This window comes from Leguminivora glycinivorella, chromosome 26 (assembly GCF_023078275.1).
Source record: "Leguminivora glycinivorella isolate SPB_JAAS2020 chromosome 26, LegGlyc_1.1, whole genome shotgun sequence".
NCBI lineage: Eukaryota > Metazoa > Arthropoda > Insecta > Lepidoptera > Tortricidae > Leguminivora > Leguminivora glycinivorella.
Window position 1 is genome coordinate 8,628,205 of NC_062996.1, and position 23,565 is coordinate 8,651,769.

The 23,565-nt window shown below is 39.7% G+C and overlaps 1 protein-coding gene across 1 annotated transcript in view; it reads left to right on the top strand.

Annotated features, from left to right (window-relative positions):
* The first annotated feature begins 1,726 nt into the window (after positions 1 to 1,726).
* LOC125239836 overlaps positions 1,727 to 23,565 on the top strand; it is a 106,585-nt gene continuing 84,746 nt past the window's right edge. Inside the window, exons 1-5 of the mRNA XM_048147551.1 lie at positions 1,727 to 1,818; positions 3,449 to 3,498; positions 10,229 to 10,425; positions 11,527 to 11,619; positions 14,690 to 14,800. Coding sequence (XP_048003508.1) covers positions 3,459 to 3,498; positions 10,229 to 10,425; positions 11,527 to 11,619; positions 14,690 to 14,800 — 441 coding nt within the window. The 5' untranslated portion in view covers positions 1,727 to 1,818; positions 3,449 to 3,458. The remainder of the gene's footprint in view (positions 1,819 to 3,448; positions 3,499 to 10,228; positions 10,426 to 11,526; positions 11,620 to 14,689; positions 14,801 to 23,565) is intronic.

Here is a 23,565-nt window from a genome sequence, read left to right on the forward strand (position 1 = left end):
TGCATAGTTAATGTGGTCGTGCAATTTTTATTTCTCAGCTAACAGAGATACCTTAGAATCTCTTAATCAGTATATTTACAAAATACAGGTACAAATCAAAAAAATAAAAATAAATGACCAGACCAGAGTAGCCAAAATGTCAATGTGAAGAGCAAACTATACTATAAGTATCGACACGAACGATTGACACGTTGGATAGGCACTAGGCATCAAAATTTTGACTTGACTGACTTTAAATACGAGTAACACATTCGAACAGGGATTTGGAAGTATATTTGCCAAGTTACTGCAGAGTTAGCTTGGTCAGAGTCCTGCGAAGTTAGTGCAGAGTTAGCGTGGTCGTGCAATTTTAATTTCTCGGCTAACAGATACCTTAGGGTCCACTCTTAATCAGTCTAATTGTTCGGTTCGTAGGTCAAGTGTTATCGACGCGAGTTGATAAGGGAACGAGAGAAGTGTAGTAACTCTAGTTTTGACGTTTTTGTGATATTTTATATTTAGATATTTAAAAGTTTAGTAATTTATTCTGTATGGAGTAAAAGATCATTTTTGAGTGTGCATGGGAAAACGTCCCATTTTGTCGATTTCTATAAAGCCGCTTTGTCGGTTTATTCATATAAAGATACAAGTAACTCGTCTTAATGGTCACCGACAAAGTGAGACGTTGGTCACATCCACATGGATTCTTATCTTGGAGTAAAAAAGGAAGTTCGAAAGTGGCTATAAATTGAAATGAAATGAAATATTTATTTTTCCAAGTAGGCATATTACAATGCGCTTATGAACGTCAAATAAAGCTACGCCGGCTCTAACCCTACGCCTCAGCCTCGAGAAGATTTCAGTCCCCCCTCAGTTGGAGGGGGGTATCCACTATGGAACCGGCAAGAAACTCGGCGGGCCACTTCTTTTCAAAACATTGCATCTTATAATTAACATGCATTAAAAAACAAGATACAATTTAATAAGCAAAAGTATTCATAAAAAAAATATTAACAGACTAGGTACCTACTCCATGGAAATTCATTTCAATAAATTATACAAAGTACAAAGCTACTATGATTAATAAGAGATGTTAGAGATGTATAGAGTCTCTAAGTGTCAAAGTACATCTAAAAAAAAAAGAAAAATTATGCATGATGAAGAAAAAAAAATTAAAACACGACCGAAGGGAGTGTTTTAAATTGGCTCGGGTTACGAATTTTCTTTTGGTACGTATATTTCCTTTTGGTACGTGTATCGTACGACGTTTTTCAGTACAAATGGCCTTACGAAGTTTCGACCTGGCATATAATGACACACTTTTCGCAGTAGTGCGTAAAAAATGTACCATCTGTACTGAAAATGTAATTTAAGTAACCCAACCTACCTATTTACATAATTATATAAGAAACTTAGACTAAACTCAAAAGCTAGCTAATGTCTGAAATAGGCACTTGAGGCATTGTACCAAGGATACTGACGACATTTCCTCACTGTATCGCAATGCTGATACGTTGTGCGAGGAAGTCGCCTACATGAGCGAAAAATATAAATTGCCCTGTAATTTTCTTAGGATGTTTTTATGTATTTGTTTTTATTCTCTGTTTCTTATTTCTTTTAATTTTACCATTTCGTCCTGTGTATGTGTGCTGTATTGAATAAATTTCTTTTTCTTTTCTTTCGTCTTTCTTTCTAAAAACTTAAAAATTGGAGTTACATCACTTGTCTTTGTCCCAGTCCGAGCTCCGTCATCACAGTCGCCAGTGCGTTGTGTCCACTCAAAGTATTAATAATTCATAATATTATTATTGTTTAATAACCACTCTTAGAAAAGTGAAAGTGAGTACTTAATATACAATTATAATACGAGTATGTTTTGAGAAAAGTGATTTGAGTTGTGTGCAAAAAAAGTTTGTATTTTGTTGGTGATTTTTTCCTGTTATGATATCGTAACTCGAGTAGATAATTCGTTTTTTTGTTTGGATTGTTTTCTGAAGTTAGTTAAAATTTGGCCCCGTGTGGTGACGGGTTAAGAATTTCACCACCCCCTATCTTCCCGTGGGTGTCGTACAAGTCGACTGTGGGATATGGATTAAATTGTGGCTTAGGCGAGAGGCTGGCAACCTGTCACTGCAATGTCACAATTTGGATTTCTTTCAACCCCTTTTTGCCAAGAGTGGCATTGAAACTTAGTAGTTCATGTGCTCTGCTTACCCTTTTATGGGAATACAGGCGTGATTATATGTATGTATGTATAATATAATAAAAGTAGATAAAGCGTTTTTAATTTGGACTGTTTTCTGAAGTTGGCTAAGATTTTATTTTAAAGTGAATTAGGTTTTGATGATTTTTAATAACGCGTAGTTAGTATACAGTGTGTTACTACCATGCAGGCATTTACGAAAACCAATAAGCATTAATTGTTTTGTTAGAAAGTTTAGAAAGTCTATTTTCTTAAAATTATTTAAGGGTATGATAAAATAAAATAACTATCATAGATTAACCTTTTAAAAAAAGCCCATTTGCTGGTAACACACTGTGTATTAGTTAGATAGTATTTGATTTGACGTGACCGTGTGGTGATGGGTTAAGAATTTCACCACTCCCTTTCTTCCCGTGGGTGTCGTAGAAGGCGACTGTGGGATATGGGTTAAAATGTGGCGTAGGCGAGAGGCTGGCAACCTGTCACTGCAATGTCACAGTTTCGTTTTCTTTCAACCCCTTATTTGCCAAGAGTGGCACTCAAGCTTTAGTAGTTTCATGTGTTCTGCCTACCCCTTTATGGGATACAGACGTGATTGTATGTATGTATGTATGTAGTATTTGATTTTTTGTGTGAAATCAACTATCGTCCTTGCACTGGTGTGTTTAAAATACCTATTACTTACTTTATTTAATTTTGTAACAAAATTTGTTCAATACCTATTCATGCTTTTAAACATTCGCTCAAGATTCCTATCTTAGAGTTTTTATTACCCGGGTTCGCATCCCAGTAAGGGCATTTATTTGTGTGATGAGCACAGGTGTTCATGAGTCATAAATGTTTTCTATGTACATAAGTACTTATATATTATATATATCGTTGTCTGAGTACCCACAACACAAGCCTTCTTGAGCTTACCGTGGGCCTCAGTCAAACTATGTATTAAGAATGCCCTATAATATTTATTTATTTATTAACGGAAAAGTAGTAAAGTATTTGTTGTAAATCGTTGTCTGAGTACCCACAACACAAGCCTAAGAATGTCCTATAATATTTATTTTATTTATTTATTTTGACACGACTTTGAAGTACAAAATTGTTCGAGTAGATATTTTATTTATTGCATTCTTAAGCAAAACTTATGTCAATATAATGCGTCTTAGGACCTTTTAAAAGGTTTGTTGTCTAAAGCTTTGCCCGTTCTGAATTTACACATTGTATAAGATAAATAAGTAAAATTTTGATTAATTAGTTCCTTTTTTTCAGGCCGTTGAAAATGCTGACTCTAATTTTAAGAAGTTTGGTAATATTTTTGGGTAAGTAATATTTAAATGAATTTTAATACTAATTAGATAATTAATACAGGGTGTAAACCTAATACGGGCGAACCTCTTAACGGTGGTGAGTATAGGACATAAAAAATGGAATTAGATAACTTTTACTTAAAATTGACATAATTTTTTTATCCATACAAAATAATTCGGCCCGCAACGTAATGCAAACACACTCGCGTTAAACGCTCGTTGACAGTTGTCATTGATTGTCATCGCAACCACCTTTACAGTACATTGCTGCTGGGATTTTTTTCAAAAATTCATTATGGGGTGAAAATTAAGAGTAACTCAAAAACACCTCTTAATTAATGATAACAATATTGAATTACCTATATGCCTGGTTTCATTTATCGCCCTTATTAGGTTTACGCGCTGTATACGAGTATGTATTCACAAGAGAACAAAATAATGCCTTAATGCCCGTAAAAATATTGTCACTTTAAACATTTTGGCAAATTAGAGAGGCCTATCTCGGCAGTGGACGATAAAGGTCTGATATGATGAAGACCAGAACTGAACCAGTGAGCTTCAACCTCGGCCTTGTCGTCACTTTCCACAAGGTGCGACTAAGGTCAATCACTGGCCAGTTTATAATTAAAAAAAAGTTGAAGCGCTGGTAGCCTAGCGGTAAGTACGTGCGACTTTCGTTCCGGAGGTCGCAGGTTCGAACGTTTTTTCCGAATTTATGTGCGAAATGTCATTTGATACTTGCCAGTCGCTTTTCGGTGAAGGAAAACATCGCGAGGAAACCGTACTAATTCCAATAAGGCCTAGTTTCCCTTTGGTTTGGAAAGTCAGATGGCAGTCGCTTTCGTAAAAACTAGTGCCTACGCCAAATCTTGGGATTAGTTGTCAAAGCGGACTCCAGACTCCCATGAGACGTGGCAAAATGCCGGGATAACGCAAGGAGGATGATGATGAAACATAAAACTCACGGAAAATAATAAACATTATGCGGAAAGTAAACAGCTCTTCAAAATTGTTAAGTAGGTACATAAGTAACACTTGAGTCTTTACCAGTTGACGTGGAAAAATAAATACTTATATTAGCACAGTATAATAAAGAGTACTACCGTACAGCAGCAATTCCCGTCAACTTTGTACAATGCCACGTCAGCAAATTTTAATTGATCCTATTTTGTTACCAACATTTAGTAATATAATTCGACTTTCGTAAGATATATACAGGATAATTGTTATAATTAAGAAAATATAGATACTAGAGAACCTTAATGACGAAATAAAACTTAATAAAATCTCAATTAATCAACAAAATCTTGGTAACAAAATAGGAATTAATAAAAACAAATTTAACTTTTCCCTTAATTTTTGTACAAAGTTGACGGGAATTGCTGACAGTATGGCCACTCCCGCTCCCCGCTGAAAGTGCCGTCCACCCCCTCTCAGTTACCTGACAGTAACCGCCTGTCAAAAACGCGAACAGTCGACCTGTCATATCTCACTCATACAAGCATGGTACGCGTTCACCTACACGAGCTTAGACTGTGTGCTAGGAACGCGCCTCTTTCATATATTTATGGACAGTGTTATGGAATAAGCGATCAAGCGACAGTTAGTTGAAATCGAGAAAATGAGCTAGAAAGATTTGAAATTTGAATCAGTTGTTGTAAGTTCATTTATAAAGCAAAAAAGTTAATTTTGACATTGAACCTATAAAAGTGTTCATAATTTAAATTGATAAAAAAAATAACACCATACCTATTCAAGTTTCGAAGTTATTAACGTTTTTCCGCTTGATTCTTTATTGAACTAATACTGCGATGAGGTTAATTTATTTCGCCGTAGCGTACTATGAGACATATTTTGTCGCTTGATTCTTTAATGCAAATTGTTAGAGGTAAAGTGAATACTGGAATAAAATAAAATTCCATATATTTGAGTAAATAGTGCTATTGTAAATAAATTAACAACAATGTTTTCCTCCACAATGATTAGGACTAATCCGTCTAACAATTTAGTTTTGTTCTGCAATCAACTTTTTTAATACATGTCAAAAAAATCAGCATATATGGCAAAATTGGCATTGTAACTAATAATAATTCATTAGTACTAGCCAGGATTACACACATAAGATATTATGATATAACAAAACCTCTTGATACTTAGTTCTCATTAAGCGAAATATCCTGCAATTTCAAATATGTAACAACGAATTAAACGACACCAATAGGGCGGTTAAATCGATATTGCGTTTATAAATCATCAAAACTTTAAACCAAAACGAATTAATAACATCTTTATGGCGTTTAACTCGATTTTGCGATTTAGAATATACGCTTATTATAATTTGTAAAAGTAAATTTGGCGTTCAATTCGTTTTTGCGTAACGACTTAGTACACGGGGCCATACAAATTTTAACGTGTCGCTTGATTCTACCCCTTAAAATAAGGCTGTAAGCATGATTTTTCAACAAAGAAATAATCAATACTATAGATTATCACATTTATATCCGAACAGCATTCATAACTTTTTTTTCGGATTTTGGCGCTTAGTTCGCTATTCCATAACACCGTCCAATTATCGAGTTATTCAAATAATGACCTGTCGAATTTAACGGAAAACAAAAAAAAAACACTGTGTATAATAATTACAATTATTTTATATTATAATATTAGCTTTTAATAGTAACTGACAACGAGCGATTAACGCGATATTTGCATTACATTGCGAGTTAAAGTATACTTAGATAAAATTTTAATTTTAATTCTAAGTAAAAGTTATCTATTTACACTTCTTATGCACCGCCGTTATTATATTTGCCGGTGTTACATTTACACACTGTATTAGGTTATTTTCTTCTTAAAACCGTTTAAGTAAATAAATTAAAATCGAAAATTTTATCTAAATACATACCGTATTTTTTTTGTTTTCCGTTAAATTCGACACCCCGTTAGGTTCATCATCAGGAACCACCCTGTATATCGCTTTTTGTTAAATTAAAAAAAAAGTATATAAGTATTTATATATTATATATATCGTTGTCTGAGTACCCACAACACAAGCCTTCTTGAGCTTACCGTGGGCCTCAGTCAATCTGTGTAAGAATGTCCTATAATATTTATTTATTTATTATTTATTAAATTTTCTCTCGTTTTCCTTATTTAATGTGATTCATAATGAATAGACATACTAGCCTTTGCGGTGCTTGATTAGGTACCGACTCACAGGCTCATTACAGAAATGGCTGAGTGATCGACGCGGCTCATTTGACACTAGTGACGTCACCAACACAGGGAAATACTGCCAAAATTATATAAAGTCATATAACCAGGGCCCGTAACTTTCATGCCGATGACATAAATTTGACGTCACGTTGCATATAGGATGATTCAAGAGTTTTATTTAATAATTAATCATTATTCATCAATCATTTTAATCATGACTTCAAAACTAATCTATTCATAAGTGAAATAATTAATACCTACTTGATACGTGAAAAGTAAATTAAATTATTTGTTTATTTTTCATACATACATTTTTTTAAATAGTTTTGTTACCATATTTCAATAAATTATTAAAACAAAACAAATTGTTTCCTTTTCGTTTCACGTATCAAGTAGGTATTAATTATTCCACGTATGAATAGCTTACTTTTGAGTCGTTTGTAAACGATTAAATTGATTAATGAATAATGATTAATTATTACAATAAAACTATTTGAATCATCGTATATGCAACGTGACATCAAATTGATGTCATCGGCATGAAAGTTACGAGCCCTGCATATAACCTAGCAAGCTTAATCAATACTAGTCCGTGGCCATTAATGTTAAAAGAAAATCAAATTATGGCCGATGATAGATTGTGTGACACAAACACATGACATCTTATTAAGAATCCCTTAAAGAATTTCCGTCCGATTCCTAATTCATAGGTGCTAGGTTCAGTTTTATTTATGTCTTACAATAATACAAATTCTTTATTCGTCGAACATACTAGGTGTATATTCTTGACACAATATAAGGTGGTGGTGATGGTAGGGGTATAATATAGTGTATGTCTTATTTGTATACTATAATATTTGCTGCATGCTCAATCACCACAAAAATATTTGTATGCCTAAAGGCAAAGCAGCGACACACTAACGCCGTGGCTTGCGTGGGCGACGGTCGCGCGATGGTCGCGCGACGGCGATGCGACGCATACGAAATCACACTCATCAGACAATTGATTATGATTTCGCTATGCGTATCAATCGGAATTATCATTGGTAAATATTGCCAAACCTGGTTACTGTACCCACTACCCAGCCATACAGATGTTTCTTAGAACTTAACCAATCGTGGTGTGAGATGAATCTATCATGTATTTATATAAAACCAGTATAACCACCAGGTGGGAAATATTGCCAAATCGGGTAAGAGTGCGCAGCCCTACACAGGCTTGTTAGAACTTTACCAATCATGGTATGAGATGAATCCATCATGTACCTATTTATATAAAACCAGTATAACCACCAGGTGGGAAATATTGCCAAATCGGCTAAGAGTGCGCAGCCCTACACAGGCTTGTTAGAACTTTACCAATCGTGGTATGAGATGATCCATCATGTATTTATATAAAACCAGTATAACCACCAAGTGGGAAATATTGCCAAATCGGCTAAGAGTGCGCAGCCCTACACAGGCTTGTTAGAACTTTACCAATCATGGTATGAGATGAATCCATCATGTATTTATATAAAACCAGTATAACCACCAGGTGGGAAATATTGCCAAATCGGCTAAGAATGCGCAGCCCTACACAGGCTTGTTAGAACTTTACCAATCATGGTATGAGATGAATCTATCATGTATTTATATAAAACCAGTATAACCACCAGGTGGGAAATATTGCCAAATCGGCTAAGAATGCGCAGCCCTACACAGGCTTGTTAGAACTTTACCAATCAGGGTGTGAGATGAGTATTTACCGAGACATGGCTGGAACTATAAAGGGGAGGAATCAGGCCAATGGTTCACAATCATTACTAAGTTTACGGTACATTAAACTACGGTAAGTACATTAAAATTCTTTAAAAATGTGTAACAGACATGGTATGAAATAAATAAGAAGTCTGGTAAAAATAGATTGCATGGTTGTATCTCCTAAACTGTAGGTAAATAGGTCGACTCATAGCGCAAAAATAATCACATGTTTCTTCCCCTTTAAGAAACGCCTTACATAGCAGGCAATTCGTCTCTGGAACGATCTCCCTTTCTCAATACGACAAGCACAGAGCAAGTTTTCCTTTAAACGTCAATTACGTAAACACTTCTCGCAGGTACACCAACGTTGTTAGACAGTAATGGTTAAATGGGTACTATATATGTATATGTATGTATATATTGATGATGCATATAGTATTTAGATTTTGACTTATATCTATTTAAATTTCTGTTTTATTTTCCGCACCAATTGTAAGTTTCTGTTTGGTCCAATGGTAGTCACCTGGTAGAGAATGCCTTAAGGCATTAAGTTCGCCATTTGTACTTTATGCTGTGCAATAAAGGTTAAATAAATAAAGAAATAAATAAATAGCAACTAACAAAAAAGAAAAAAAAAAGAAAAAAGTGTCGAAACGCGCCGAAAATCAAATATTGCTCAGGCCCTGTACAGTTTGCAGTTGGAACGTCTGTAAAGGCCCTTATAGTTGTTTTTATTATTAAATACCTTGATGTTATATTATCACAAATATCTTTGGCTGGAAATTAAATAAAAGGAGCGGTGGTTTATTGTATTCGTCCTCCTTGTGTTATGCCGGCATTCGCCGCGGCTCATGGGAGCCTCTGGTCCGCTTTGACAACTAAGCCCAAGATTTGGCGCAGCACTACTTTTACCATAGATTAAATATAAGGAGATCATACATCCCATACATTAAAACGCGACCGCCTAAGAAATGAAATGTAATGAAATGAAATGAAATATTTATTTTTCCAAGTAGGCATATTACAATGCGCTTATGAACGTCAAATAAAACTACGCCGGCTCTAACCCTACGCCTCAGCCTCGAGAAGATTTCAGTCCCCCCTCAGTTGGAGGAGGGTATCCACTATGGGACCGGCAAGAAACTCGGCGGGCCACTTCTTTTCAAAACATTACATCTTATAATTAACATGCATTAAAAAAAACAAGATACAATTTAATAAGCAAAAGTATTAAAAGAACGCGCATACACTACACCACACATAGATGGCACCACAAAAAATGCCTTGTTGCCATCGATTATTTGTAGATTGGCGTTAAGTGTCACTTTCGTGCCATAAATCTATGTCAAAAGTGTCAACGCCATCTACAAGTAAAATCGATAGCTACAGGACATTTTTTTGGTGGCGCCATTTATGTGTGTATTCAAAGCCATGTTGTGCGACTGTTAGTAGAATCATTGGTAATAGTAATGAAAATGAAACGACGACCGGACTGGCTCAATCGGTAGTGACCCTGCCTGCTAAGCCGCGGTTCTGGGTTCGAATCCCACAAGCTTTGCTTAGTTTTGGGCACCCCCGACTGCGACATAGTAGACCGATTTTCATGAAACATGGCTAAGAACACTCCGGACTAACTCAGCTTTCAGACAAAAAAAAAACTAAATCAAAATCGGTTTATCCGTTCGAAGCCACAGACAAACAAACAGACAGACAGACAGACGGACAGTCGTTTTTGCATCGGGGGTTAAAAATGTATTATTTTATTAATCTGTGCTATTTTCAGCTATATCTTCAGCAACAGCTTCTCTCCAGACCCTCTTCCCGGCCGAAGATCAAGAATACCAGTATTCCCTGAAGAGTAACGTGTCTTCCGGACCCCTCACTCCTCAGGAGTGCTCCTTCTGGACTCTCGAGGCTCGGCTGCTGGTCACCGTATATGATAACTTCACAAGGGTCAGATATAAGCTGGAAGGCCTAAAGGTAAGAAGATTCTATTTAGATTCTAGATTAATTGGTAAACCTAAACTTTTTAAAACTTTTACTAAACCTTAAAGTCGATTTTCTGAACCAGTATAAGGTGCCCTCTTGGTGGATAAAAGGTTGTCCATTAATTACCGGGCACCCTGTATAAAGAGGTCCCTAACAAACTTTTAACCAACCACATGAGTACAATCACAGGAGAAACGCACGCCACTTCTGGTCCTGACCTCCACCTGCACTTTTCCGACTCAATCTTCAGACTTGAATTCGTTCTTTTCCATGTCTTATTTAGTTCATTTATTTTCACCACACCAACTGGTAAAGGCTCTCTTTGCTATTCGAAAACAGATAGCAAAATTGCATTTTATCCACAAGGGTGCAAATTTATTTCATACAAACTTGATGTCTTAAGCTGGCTGGCGTGTGGCTGGTAGATTTTACCTATAAAGGATGATCTAGAATCAAAAATATTGAATACATTGATGGATTTCATTTAATTTGCTGTTTTATAATCAATATTTTGTTCGTGTTGGTGTGGTGAACAATTTTGTGTTTCACTCGGTGGCAAAGTTTGTTTAACCTTCGTGCCTTGAAACCCTCGCAACGCTGAAAATTCAATTTACAATACAATACAATACAATAGTAGAATATTTATATGGAGCGCAGCATACTCGGAGTCCGCAGAACCGATCGGGTTAGGAACACCGAACTGCGCTCCAAAACTGGTATTGTAGATGTGGGTGTTAAGTCTGCAAGGCTCGAGTGGGATTGGGCAGGACATGTCTGCCGAATGCATCCAGATCGGTGGGCCAAATTGGCTACCGACTGGACATCACAGATTAGCCGGGGCAGAGGTAGGCCAAAGAAAAGATGGCGGGATGACCTCGACGCATTTTGCAGCGACTGGCCGGAGCAGGCGGCAAATCGTGATGAGTGGCGGAAGAAAGGGGAGGCCTTTGCCCAGCAGTGGGACACAATTATAGGCTAGGAAAAAAAGAAAAAGTAGAATATTGGAATCTTTCGCTTGTTCGGTATCAATATTGGCACGTGCGGTTAAACAACAACTTTGCCCCCTTGTAAAACAAATAACTGTTTTTTCAGACGTCGGTGTACAGCAAAAATCAGGGGTACTCCTCGTACCAGTCAGCAGAGGCCGCTAGACTGCTTGGACAGCCCTGGGAAGTCGATTACCTGGTATGTTAATGAAGATTCGGTCGATTAATATTACGGTTTAATTAGCTCTATATACGATATTGATCCAAACGCCTGTTCCTGATAAACAGCCACATCTCGAAAATTTCTTCGAGAAATCGCGTGTCAAAGATTTTACACATGTTTGTGTGTGAGTAAAATATAGTTCTGATTGGGTTTACTAAGACCCACTTGCACCAAGCACTTAACTTAGGGTTAGTGGGCTGTCATCTGTCAAATTCCATATAAAATTATGGGTTATCCCTCGGGTTAACCCTCCATTTTAGTTGGTGCAAGTGGACCTTAATCACGTTATAATATGTATTTGTTTATTAGTTTTAATTTAGTTTTTTTGCACCTAATTAGTTAAAGTTATGAATACCAGGTTTCCACTACCCAAAGGTTGCCTGGAAGAGATAAATAAATAAATAAATAAATAAATATTCGGTTTAAAGAAACTTTATTGTCTAAGAAATTACAGAAATTTCACTTACAAGACAACTTATAAATACTATCTTAAAAATATTACAAGTTAGGTACGCAATAAACAAGCACGTGTGATAATGTTTAACAATAAACAGTTGCATTATTATAACTAATGTAATAATGATACAATAATGTTAACTAGAAATCGACCCTATGTTGTTATCATAAGGTTTATATGTAATTGTCCACTAGTAGGAACTTACGACGAAGTTATGCACTTGTGCAAGTTGTTTACACTGTTTGCAGGGCCAGTTAAACGGTATTTTTAGGCAGTAGTTAATTGGCGGTTTCCGATATAGACTTTTTTTTTTTTTGGAGTGTTTGTTAATGTGTTACTTAAGGAACTAGTTACAATGTGAGTTATTAGGTATGGTCTTTTAGTAGTATTTTAATATTATTATTTTATTGTATTTTATGTAAATTTGTTTATTAATGTTTTTGAGGTATTTATTTTAACAATCATCAGATTTACTAGGAATAGATGACGGATAAGTCGTTTTTTGATATTTTTATTTAATTTTTAGGAAGGTGTAAATTTACAATACATTATATGTTAATATATATATATATATATATATATATATATATATATATATATATATATATATATATATATATATATATATATATATATATATATATATATATATATATATATATATATATATATATATATATATATATATATATATATATATATATATATATATATACATATACACACACACACACATACACACATATATACATATATTGTTAGTGTTTATGTTATATTGTTTATGACATGTGATTTTAATTTGTTTTTGAAAGTGTTGAATGGTTTGATGTCTTTTAGGGTTCTAGGTAAGCTATTATATAATTTAGCGCCATCATACATCAAGTTTTGGTTTCCGTATCTAGTTCTAGGGAATCGCAATGCTAAGTGATCCGCGTTTCTGAGTTTCATTCTTTGGAATTTACTCTTTGTATTAAAGGTGATTTCGGAATGTATTGAACCATCCAGTATTTTACGGATTAAGATACATGTCTTATAGACATATATTTGTTTTAAATTCATAAGACCCGTTTTTTGATATAGCGTTTTTGTAGGTGTTAAATAGTCATAGTTGAATAATATCTTAATAACTTTGTTTTGAGCAATTTGGAGATCTTTGAGGTTGGATGGTGCTGCATTGCCCCAGATTTCTGCAAGGTATTCTAAGTGGGGTTTAATTAGAGCATTATAAATATTGATACGAACTTGTTTTGGAAGGTTCTTCCTACAGAGCTGTACGAGTTCGATATTGGGGCCCGACCGGTGTGATTTAAGGAGCCTCGACAGGTTTGGTGTCGGCTGAACCGTATCAGGACAGGCATCGGAAACTGCTCATCTTTGTGGTGCAGATGGGTATGGTGCGAGTCTGTGGAGTGACAGTGTGGCCACCCAGATCCAACGGTGCACCATATAAACCTTCGAGTGCCCCATAACCAAGTTTAGCGGAAAAAGGGCAGATCTTAAGACACTTTCGACAAATCATTCTCCTTGCGTTATCCCGGCATTTGTCACGGCTCATGGGAGCCTGGAGTCCGCTTTGACAACTAAGACACTTTCGACAAATGCCGTTGAATATCTTAAATCTAGTTTTTTTAATAATTTAAGTACAGAACAACGTGTACTGACTGGTAAAAATAATTATGACCTTATATACTCGTAGTAATGAGACATATTGAACTGCACTAAGAAAACAAAGTTGAGATTTGTTTAACCATTTTGTGTAGTAGTTTCGGCGTCTGACTGGTAATTTTGTAATAATAAGTGTGGTACTGACTGTTTGACACCATATTTAAAGGGATTTATCGCAATTATCACTCAAGTTTTTAGGACGCAACTCAAAACTTACATTTAAAATGTGTGCTATACAGCCACAACTCAAAACGGCCGTCGGTTTACATACGAGCAAACTGGCAAGTGGCCGTATTGCAGGGAATCTTCTGACAATTTATGGTCAATTCCATACGGCCACTTGTGAGAAAAAGGCTCTTAAGGACCTTTTTTGCTATGGCTATCGAAATAAGGTCGTAAATTGAACAATTTTGAATACGAATCTGCAATAATCCAGAAAATTAAAAATTTTGAGTTGTGGCCGTATAGCAGGCACACGGCGATATGTTCAAATTTCAATAATAAATAGGAAATGTTTATATAGGATAATAAAATTGTAATATGTACTTAATTAGAATTAATATTGTAAATTGTAATTTAAATTCAATTTTAAATATTTTGGTATATGTGTGAATCAACTTTTTCTTGCCAGTTATTGCCATGTTTACGGTCTCCTGAGTCACGCTGGTTTTATGCAAAGTTATGCTACTTAAACTATGCAAACGCATTTTTCTGGTGTTAACAAGCCCTCTCCTTAATTTGCCACCTACAAACATGGACTACATGCATGCTTGCATAATTTCAGTAGCATAATTTTGCATAAATCCAGCGTGACTCAGGGGACCGTTACCATGGCAATAACAGGCAAGAAAAAGTAAAAAAGTACGAGTGGCCTATTTGCAAAATAAATTTTGTATTTCTTTAATGTAATAATTTTCGTTTCAGAACAATGGAATCATCAGCAGTGTGTATGTCAGTCAGGAGCCAGTTTGGTCCCACAATATGAAGAGGGCGTTGGCACTCAACTTTCAGCTCAGCAACGATTCTTATAAAGAGGTAAGTATTTTTTTTTTCTTTTTCTTCGTTAGGCTATTTTATAATCCATACTAATATAATAAACGCGAAAGTGTGTGTGTCTGTTCACGGCAAAACGGAGCGACGAATTGACGTGATTTTTCAGGTGGAGATAGTTGAAGGGATGGAGAATGACATAGGCTACTTTTTGTCTCTTTCTAACGCGAGCGAAGCCGCGGGAAAAAGCTAGTAAGATTATAAAAGTAAAAAACAATACCACTTACAAAACAATACAAAATAATATAAACACATTACTTATATTAGAAACCTAACGGACCAGCCACGACATTGGTCTAAGCGCGACAGCGGTGAGTGGCAGCCATACGTGCGAATGAAAAGTCCCATCGCTGTGTCTCGCTCCAATGTATGGCCGCCGATCACCGCTGTCGCGCTAAGACCAATGTCGTGGCCAGGCCGTAAGTGGTTAGGGCTGCAGAGAGAGGAACCGCCGGACTATCCGCGCCGTGTCCAAGATCACCGCCTTCTGCATAAGTATTTCTTATTAAAGTATGGACTACAATTTCTAAGAAAGTAGTACAGTACAGTCAGCAGCAAAAGTAGCGGATTAGATAGCGCTTCAGAAGTAACTACCATTCTTTAACCGCTGAAGAAAAAGGGAGGGACGCCTTTTTTAATTATAAATGGGCTTACTCTTGGCACAGACTAGTCAAAGGCAAAGACGTGGCCTACGATGGTGTGAGCTCGCCCAGAAGATGCCTGTTCACCCTTGATTTGAAGGTTGCCGGGTTATCTGAGCTCGGAAAAGCCGCCGTCAAGGAATTCCACAACTTGGCAGTGCGCATAAGAAAAGTAGAAGCGAAGAGCTTCGTGCGAATTCGCGGAATATCTACTCATATTCATACTCATTTATTTATAATATCGTTACATATTACAAGTCAAAATTTATTTACATGGTGTATTAAAATTAATATATTACCTCTAGTAGTAATTGGTAGTAATCATAGTCTACTAAGTAAGGATGGAAACCATGCGTCTAAGAATCCGATGGTAGAATGGGGACGGTGGAATAAGCTCGTGTAGCTCTTGGGTACTAACTAACTGGCCGGAAGGCACTAAACCAGGAGTCATGGAGGTTAATGGGAGAGGCCTTCGCCCAGCAGTGGGACACAATTTAACTAACTATCCACAACATTTAACTAAAATAACCTAACCTAGCCACAAAATTAAAATTTTGAAAAAACCCCCGACCGCGACCTAGTGGACCGATTTTCATGAAACATGGCTAAGAACACTCCCGACTAGCTCATCTTTCAGACAAAAAAAACTAAATCTAAATCGGTTCATCCGTTCGGGAGCTACGATGCCACAGACAGACACACACACAGACAGACAGACAAACAGACAGACAGACAGACAGACACGTCAAACTTATAACAGTTATAACTCCCCGTCGTTTTTGCGTCAGGGGTTAAAAATAAAAAAAACACAAAAAAATCATATACATTTATGTTCGGTGTACTCCTCAATATAAGATCTTCTTATGAAAAATAAATTAATAGTTTAAAAAACACTATAAAACACGCTTTTATAAATGCACGTAAAAGCCAAAAATAAATTATGGATCGTTCAAGTTGTCTCTATTTGTGAGCTGAAGTTTAAAAACTATGTGCTTTTAATTATAATATTTGATTGTAAAAGCGTGGGGCGCTGGAACAGGAAAGACTTTTTGTATAACTTGCTGATAATAGTTATTTGTTTTACAAGGGGGCAAAGTAGTTGTTTAACCGCACGTGCCAATATTGATACCTGAGCAAGCGAAAGATTCCAATATTGAACCGCGAGCGTAGCGAGTGGTTCAAAAAGTGGAATCTTGAGCGTTGCGAGGGTATCAAGGCACGAAGGTTAAACAAACTTTGCCACCGAGTGAAACACAAAAATTTTCACCACACCAACACGAACAAAATACTGACTATAAAACATCAAAATAAATCAAATCCGTCAATTTATTCAATATTTATGATTCAAAATCATCATTTATAGGTAAAATCTAGCAGCCAGATTAAGACATCGAGTTAAAATTTGTATGAAATTACTTTGCCCCCTTGTGGATAAAATGCAATTTTGCTATCTGTTTTCGAATAGCAAAGAAAGCCTTTACCAGTTGGTGTGGTGAAAATCAAATAATGCTATGTTACGGGAAGGAGGTTACACAGATTGACGCGCTAACTGGAGTTGCAGCATGACTAGTAGGTTCTACATTAAACAGTCAAATCAATTAAAAGTCAGTGTTCAAAGTAGGTACCAGTTTGTCGAACTCAGACAAAATATGCGCTAGTAGCGAGGAGAGTCGACAGTCACCGACACTTAGAACGCCGCTTTTTTCCGGTAATCAAAGTACAAAAGGGGAAAGTGTCTACAGTGACAGGATGCAGAGTTCTTGTTCGTGGACGAGATATCTTTGGTTCTCTTTGGTAACCCTTAGGCGGCATATGTAAACGTTATGTTCTTGTGCAACTTCATTCGCCAGGAAGTTCGGATTAGTATTTGTTTACAAGAAAGTCTTTCCTGTTCCAGCGCCCCACGCTTTTACAATCAAATATTATAATTAAAAGCACATAGTTTTTAAACTTCAGCTCACAAATAGAGACAACTTGAACGATCCATAATTTATTTTTGGCTTTTACGTGCATTTATAAAAGCGTGTTTTATAGTGTTTTTTAAACTATTAATTTATTTTATACTTTTTAGTCATTAATAATGAAATACTTTTAACATTTATACATAAATTTATTTCAAGTAGGCGGATTTTACATGCCATTTGTGGCTTAACGTGTACTTATTGCTAATTGCTACTTAATAATAACTAGCGGATACCTTCTTATTACGGTATTATCATAAAAATGTTTATACCTAGTAAGTTATCCGTAAAAGATAGACAATATAGACATGTGCCATCGCGGACTTTTTGAAGACATTAGAGAGACATACTTTCGCCATACATTGTTTTGAAGCTCTCAGCTAGTGGGATTTTGTTTGACTCGATTAGAAAATATTGTCACATTTCAACTAATTTAAACAAAATTTAAGTATTTCTTTTTTGCCGAGCCCCCCTACCCAACTTATTTTAAATACAACGTTGATCTTTCTTTTATGCGGGGGCTTCGCCCCCCGAGCCCCCCTTTTCGTTACTCTTAAGGGTCACAAGAAAACCCTAACCCAACTTATTTTAAATACTACGTTGATCTTTCTTGGTTGGCGGCGCATCGGGGCTGCCTCGGCCTGGGCTTCCCGTTCGCGCTCAGCCGCCTCCTTCTCTTTGAGGACGTACTCACTAAACGAGAGCAGAGCCTCCCATCCTTCCTCGCTGGCCACCATGGCCCGCACCACCGCCGGCAGCGAGAGGTCTGGCTGTACCAACCTGGGCTGTCAGCTCCTGCCGCTCCGATTCCCATGCCGGACACTCGGCCAGTGTGTGCTGGACCGAGTCTTCGTCAGCTCCGCACGCGTGGCACTCCGGTGTCGGTTCTCTCTGTGCGACCTTGTGCAGGTAGCCGCCGAAGCATCCATGTCCCGACAGCATCTGCGTCAGTCGGAAGGAGAGAATCCCGAAGTGCCTTTCGACCCAGTCGTGGAGGACTGGGCGAACTGCCTCTATGGTGCGGAAGCCGGCCCTCGGCCGTTCAAGCCGGTGCACCCACATCTCCATCGCCTCGCCGTGGAGCTCTTCGCGTCGCTTTTCCACCTCTGGTGGCGCTGGTGGATTGTTCCGGGCCCGTGTCTCCGCACGCCAGCGGAACAGTGCCGCGTGGACCCGCGCGTCGAGATCCCAGGGCAGGCACCCGGCCAGCGCACATGCGGCATCCGCGCCCACCGTGCGGTACCCTCGGATTACCCTCAGCGCCATTGCTCTCTGCGGTCTCCGCAATTGAGCGATGGTGTGGCTGCTGAGGGCATCGGCCCATACTGGGGCACCGTAGAGTGCCATCGAGCGCACTACGCCAGTGTAAAGGCGGAACCCAACTTATTTTAAATACTACGTTGATCTTTCTTTTATGCGGGGGGCTTCGCCCCCCGAGCCCCCCTTTTCGTTACTCTTAAGGGTCACAAGAAAACCCTAAACCAACTTATTTTAAATACAACGTTGATCTTTCTTTCATGCGGGGGGCTTCGCCCCCCGAGCCCCCCTTTGTTTGCTCTTAAAGGTCACAAGAAAACGCTAACCCAACTTATTTTAAATACAACGTTGATCTTTCTTTTATGCGGGGGCTTCGCCCCCGAGCCCCCTTTGTTTGCTCTTAATGGTCACAAGAAAACCCTAAACCAACTTATTTTAAATACAACGTTGATCTTTCTTTCATGCGGGGGGCTTCGCCCCCCGAGCCCCCCTTTGTTTGCTCTTAAAGGTCACAAGAAAACGCTAACCCAACTTATTTTAAATACAACGTTGATCTTTCTTTTATGCGGGGGGGCTTCGCCCCCCGAGCCCCCCTTTGTTTGCTCTTAAAGGTCACAAGAAAACGCTAACCCAACTTATTTTAAATACAACGTTGATCTTTCTTTTATGCGGGGGGCTTCGCCCCCTGAGCCCTCCTTTGTTTGCTCTTAAAGGTCACAAGAAAACGCTAACCCAACTTATTTTAAATACTACGTTAATCTTTCTTTTATGGGGGGGGCTTCGCCCCCCGAGCCCCCCTTTGTTTGCTCTTAAAGGTCACAAGAAAACGCTAACCCAACTTATTTTAAATACAACGTTGATCTTTCTTTTAGGCGGGGGCTTCGCCCCCGAGCCCCCTTTGTTTGCTCTTAAAGGTCACAAGAAAACGCTAACCCAACTTATCTTAAATACTACGTTGATCTTTCTGTTATGCGGGGGGGCTTCGCCCCCGAGCCCCCTTTTCGTTACTCTTAAGGGTCACAAGAAAACCCTAACCCAACTTATTTTAAATACTACGTTGATCTTTCTTTTATGCGGGGGCTTCGCCCCCCGAGCCCCCCTTTGTTTGCTCTGAAAGGTCACAAGAAAACGCTAACCCAACTTATTTTAAATACTACGTTAATCTTTCTTTTATGCGGGGGGCTTCGCCCCTCGAGCCCCCCTTTTCGTTACTCTTAAGGTCTTAAGGGTAACAAGAAAACCCTAACCCAACTTATTTTAAATACAACGTTTATCTTTCTTTTATGCGGGGGCTTCGCCCCCCGAGCCCCCCTTTGTTTTCTCTTAAAGCTCACAAGAAAACGCTAACCCAACTTATCTTAAATACTACGTTGATCTTTCTGTTATGCGGGGGGGCTTCGCCCCCCGAGCCCCCCTTTTCGTTACTCTTAAGGGTCACAAGAAAACCCTAACCCAACTTATTTTAAATACTACGTTGATCTTTCTTTTATGCGGGGGGCTTCGCCCCCCGAGCCCCCCTTTGTTTGCTCTGAAAGGTCACAAGAAAACGCTAACCCAACTTATTTTAAATACTACGTTAATCTTTCTTTTATGCGGGGGGCTTCGCCCCTCGAGCCCCCCTTTTCGTTACTCTTAAGGTCTTAAGGGTAACAAGAAAACCCTAACCCAACTTATTTTAAATACAACGTTTATCTTTCTTTTATGCGGGGGGCTTCGCCCCCCGAGCCCCCCTTTGTTTGCTCTTAAAGGTCACAAGAAAACGCTAACCCAACTTATCTTAAATACTACGTTGATCTTTCTGTTATGCGGGGGCTTCGCCCCCGAGCCCCCTTTTCGTTACTCTTAAGGGTCACAAGAAAACCCTAACCCAACTTATTTTAAATACTACGTTGATCTTTCTTTTATGCGGGGGCTTCGCCCCCCGAGCCCCCCTTTGTTTGCTCTGAAAGGTCACAAGAAAACGCTAACCCAACTTATTTTAAATACTACGTTAATCTTTCTTTTATGCGGGGGGCTTCGCCCCTCGAGCCCCCCTTTTCGTTACTCTTAAGGTCTTAAGGGTAACAAGAAAACCCTAACCCAACTTATTTTAAATACAACGTTTATCTTTCTTTTATGCGGGGGCTTCGCCCCCCGAGCCCCCCTTTGTTTTCTCTTAAAGCTCACAAGAAAACGCTAACCCAACTTATTTTAAATACTACGTTGATCTTTCTTTTATGCGGGGGGGCTTCGGCCCCCGAGCCCCCCTTTTCGTTACTCTTAGGGGGTCACAAGAAAACCTTTTTTTTTTTTACATGGGGAATGCGTTTACGCATACCGCCGGGTTTGAGATGGTGTGCAACCCGGCCGGTTATGTGGGGCTCGAGGCTGTAGAGAGGCCCCACTACCCACTAAACCCCATGGTGTCCTCTCACCGCTTTATGTGCGGGGTCCCGGGTAACTGTTACTGCATCCGCGGCCCCGCAACGGCCATCCCGGTTCAGGATCCGTCGCCTGGTCGGGCTTTGAGCCGACCGATCCTCGCCGTGGGAGCGCTTCCCGGACACAGGGTCGCGCTCTCCGACTCGAGAGCCAGCGTTATGGGCGAGGACGCTCTCATGTCCCTCGCCCGCTGGCTGTCCTTAGGGTGGCAGGTTCCACTCGTGCGCGGCACGTCTGCGTCCTGTGCGGCGGCGGCGCATCGGGGCTGCCTCGGCCTGGGCTTCCCGTTCGCGCTCAGCCGCCTCCTTCTCTTTGAGGACGTACTCACTAAACAAGAGCAGAGCCTCCCATCCTTCCTCGCTGGCCACCATGGCCCGCACCACCGCCGGCAGCGAGAGGTCTGGCCCTACCTGGGCTGTCAGCTCCTGCCGCTCCGATTCCCATGCCGGACACTCGGCCAGTGTGTGCTGGGCCGAGTCTTCGTCAGCTCCGCACGCGTGGCACTCCGGTGTCGGTTCTCTCTGTGCGACCTTGTGCAGGTAGCCGCCGAAGCATCCATGTCCCGACAGCATCTGCGTCAGTCGGAAGGAGAGAATCCCGAAGTGCCTTTCAACCCAGTCGTGGAGGACTGGGCGAACTGCCTCTATGGTGCGGAAGCCGGCCCTCGGCCGTTCAAGCCGGTGCACCCACATCTCCATCGCCTCGCCGTGGAGCTCTTCGCGTCGCTTTTCCACCTCTGGTGGCGCTGGTGGATTGTTCCGGACCCGTGTCTCCACACGCCAGCGGAACAGTGCCGCGTGGACCCGCGCGTCGAGATCCCAGGGCAGGCACCCGGCCAGCGCACATGCGGCATCCGCGCCCACCGTGCGGTACCCTCGGATTACCCTCAGCGCCATTGCTCTCTGCGGTCTCCGCAATTGAGCGATGGTGTGGCTGCTGAGGGCATCGGCCCATACTGGGGCACCGTAGAGTGCCATCGAGCGCACTACGCCAGTGTAAAGGCGGAACCCAACTTATTTTAAATACTACGTTGATCTTTCTTTTATGCGGGGGGCTTCGCCCCCCGAGCCCCCCTTTTCGTTACTCTTAAGGGTCACAAGAAAACCCTAAACCAACTTATTTTAAATACAACGTTGATCTTTCTTTCATGCGGGGGCTTCGCCCCCGAGCCCCCTTTGTTTGCTCTTAAAGGTCACAAGAAAACGCTAACCCAACTTATTTTAAATACAACGTTGATCTTTCTTTTATGCGGGGGGCTTAGCCCCCCGAGCCCCCCTTTGTTTGCTCTTAATGGTCACAAGAAAACGCTAACCCAAATTATTTTAAATACTACGTTAATCTTTCTTTTATGGGGGGCTTCGCCCCCCGAGCCCCCCTTTGTTTGCTCTTAAAGGTCACAAGAAAACGCTAACCCAACTTATTTTATATACAACGTTGATCTTTCTTTTATGCGGGGGGCTTCGCCCCCCGAGCCCCCCTTTGTTTGCTCTTAAAGGTCACAAGAAAACGCTAACCCAACTTATTTTAAATACTACGTTAATCTTTCTTTTATGCGGGGGCTTCGCCCCCGAGCCCCCCTTTTCATTACTCTTAAGGGTCACAAGAAAACCCTAACCCAACTTATTTTAAATACTACGTTGATCTTTTTTTATGCGGGGGGCTTCGCCCCCGAGCCCCCCTTTGTTTGCTCTGAAAGGTCACAAGAAAACGCTAACCCAACTTATTTTAAATACTACGTTAATCTTTCTTTTATGCGGGGGGCTTCGCCCCCGAGCCCCCCTTTTCGTTACTCTTAATGGTAACAAGAAAACCCTAACCCAACTTATTTTAAATACAACGTTTAACTTTCTTTTATGTGGGGGGCTTCGCCCCCCGAGGCCCCCCTTTGTTTGCTCTTCAAGGTCACAAGAAAACGCTAACCCAACTTATCTTAAATACTACGTTGATCTTTCTTTCATGCGGGGGGCTTCGCCCCCCGAGCCCCCCTTTGTTTGCTCTTAAAGGTCACAAGAAAACGCTAACCCAACTTATTCTAAATACTACGTTGATCTTTCTTTCATGCGGGGGCTTCGCCCCCCGAGCCCCCTTTCCTTTACTCTTAAGGATCACAAGAAAACCTTAACCCAACTTATTTTAAATACAACGTTGATCTTTCTTTCATGCGGGGGCTTCGCCCCCCGAGCCCCCCTTTGTTTGCTCTGAAAGGTCACAAGAAAACGCTAACACAACTTACATTAAATACTACGTTGATCTTTCTTTCATGCTTCCCCCCTTGAGCCCCCTCCCCCCCCTTTTTTTCTGTTCTTATCTTCCGGCACCATCATCAGGCCTTGAAACCTAATCGTAGTCATAGTTCATTACAAGACTTTTCTAAGAAGCCCAAAAACAGCTATGATACGATGTTCCATCATGTAGTTCCAGTTCATATCTTCCGGCTCCATCATCAGACCTTGAAACCTAATCGTAGTCA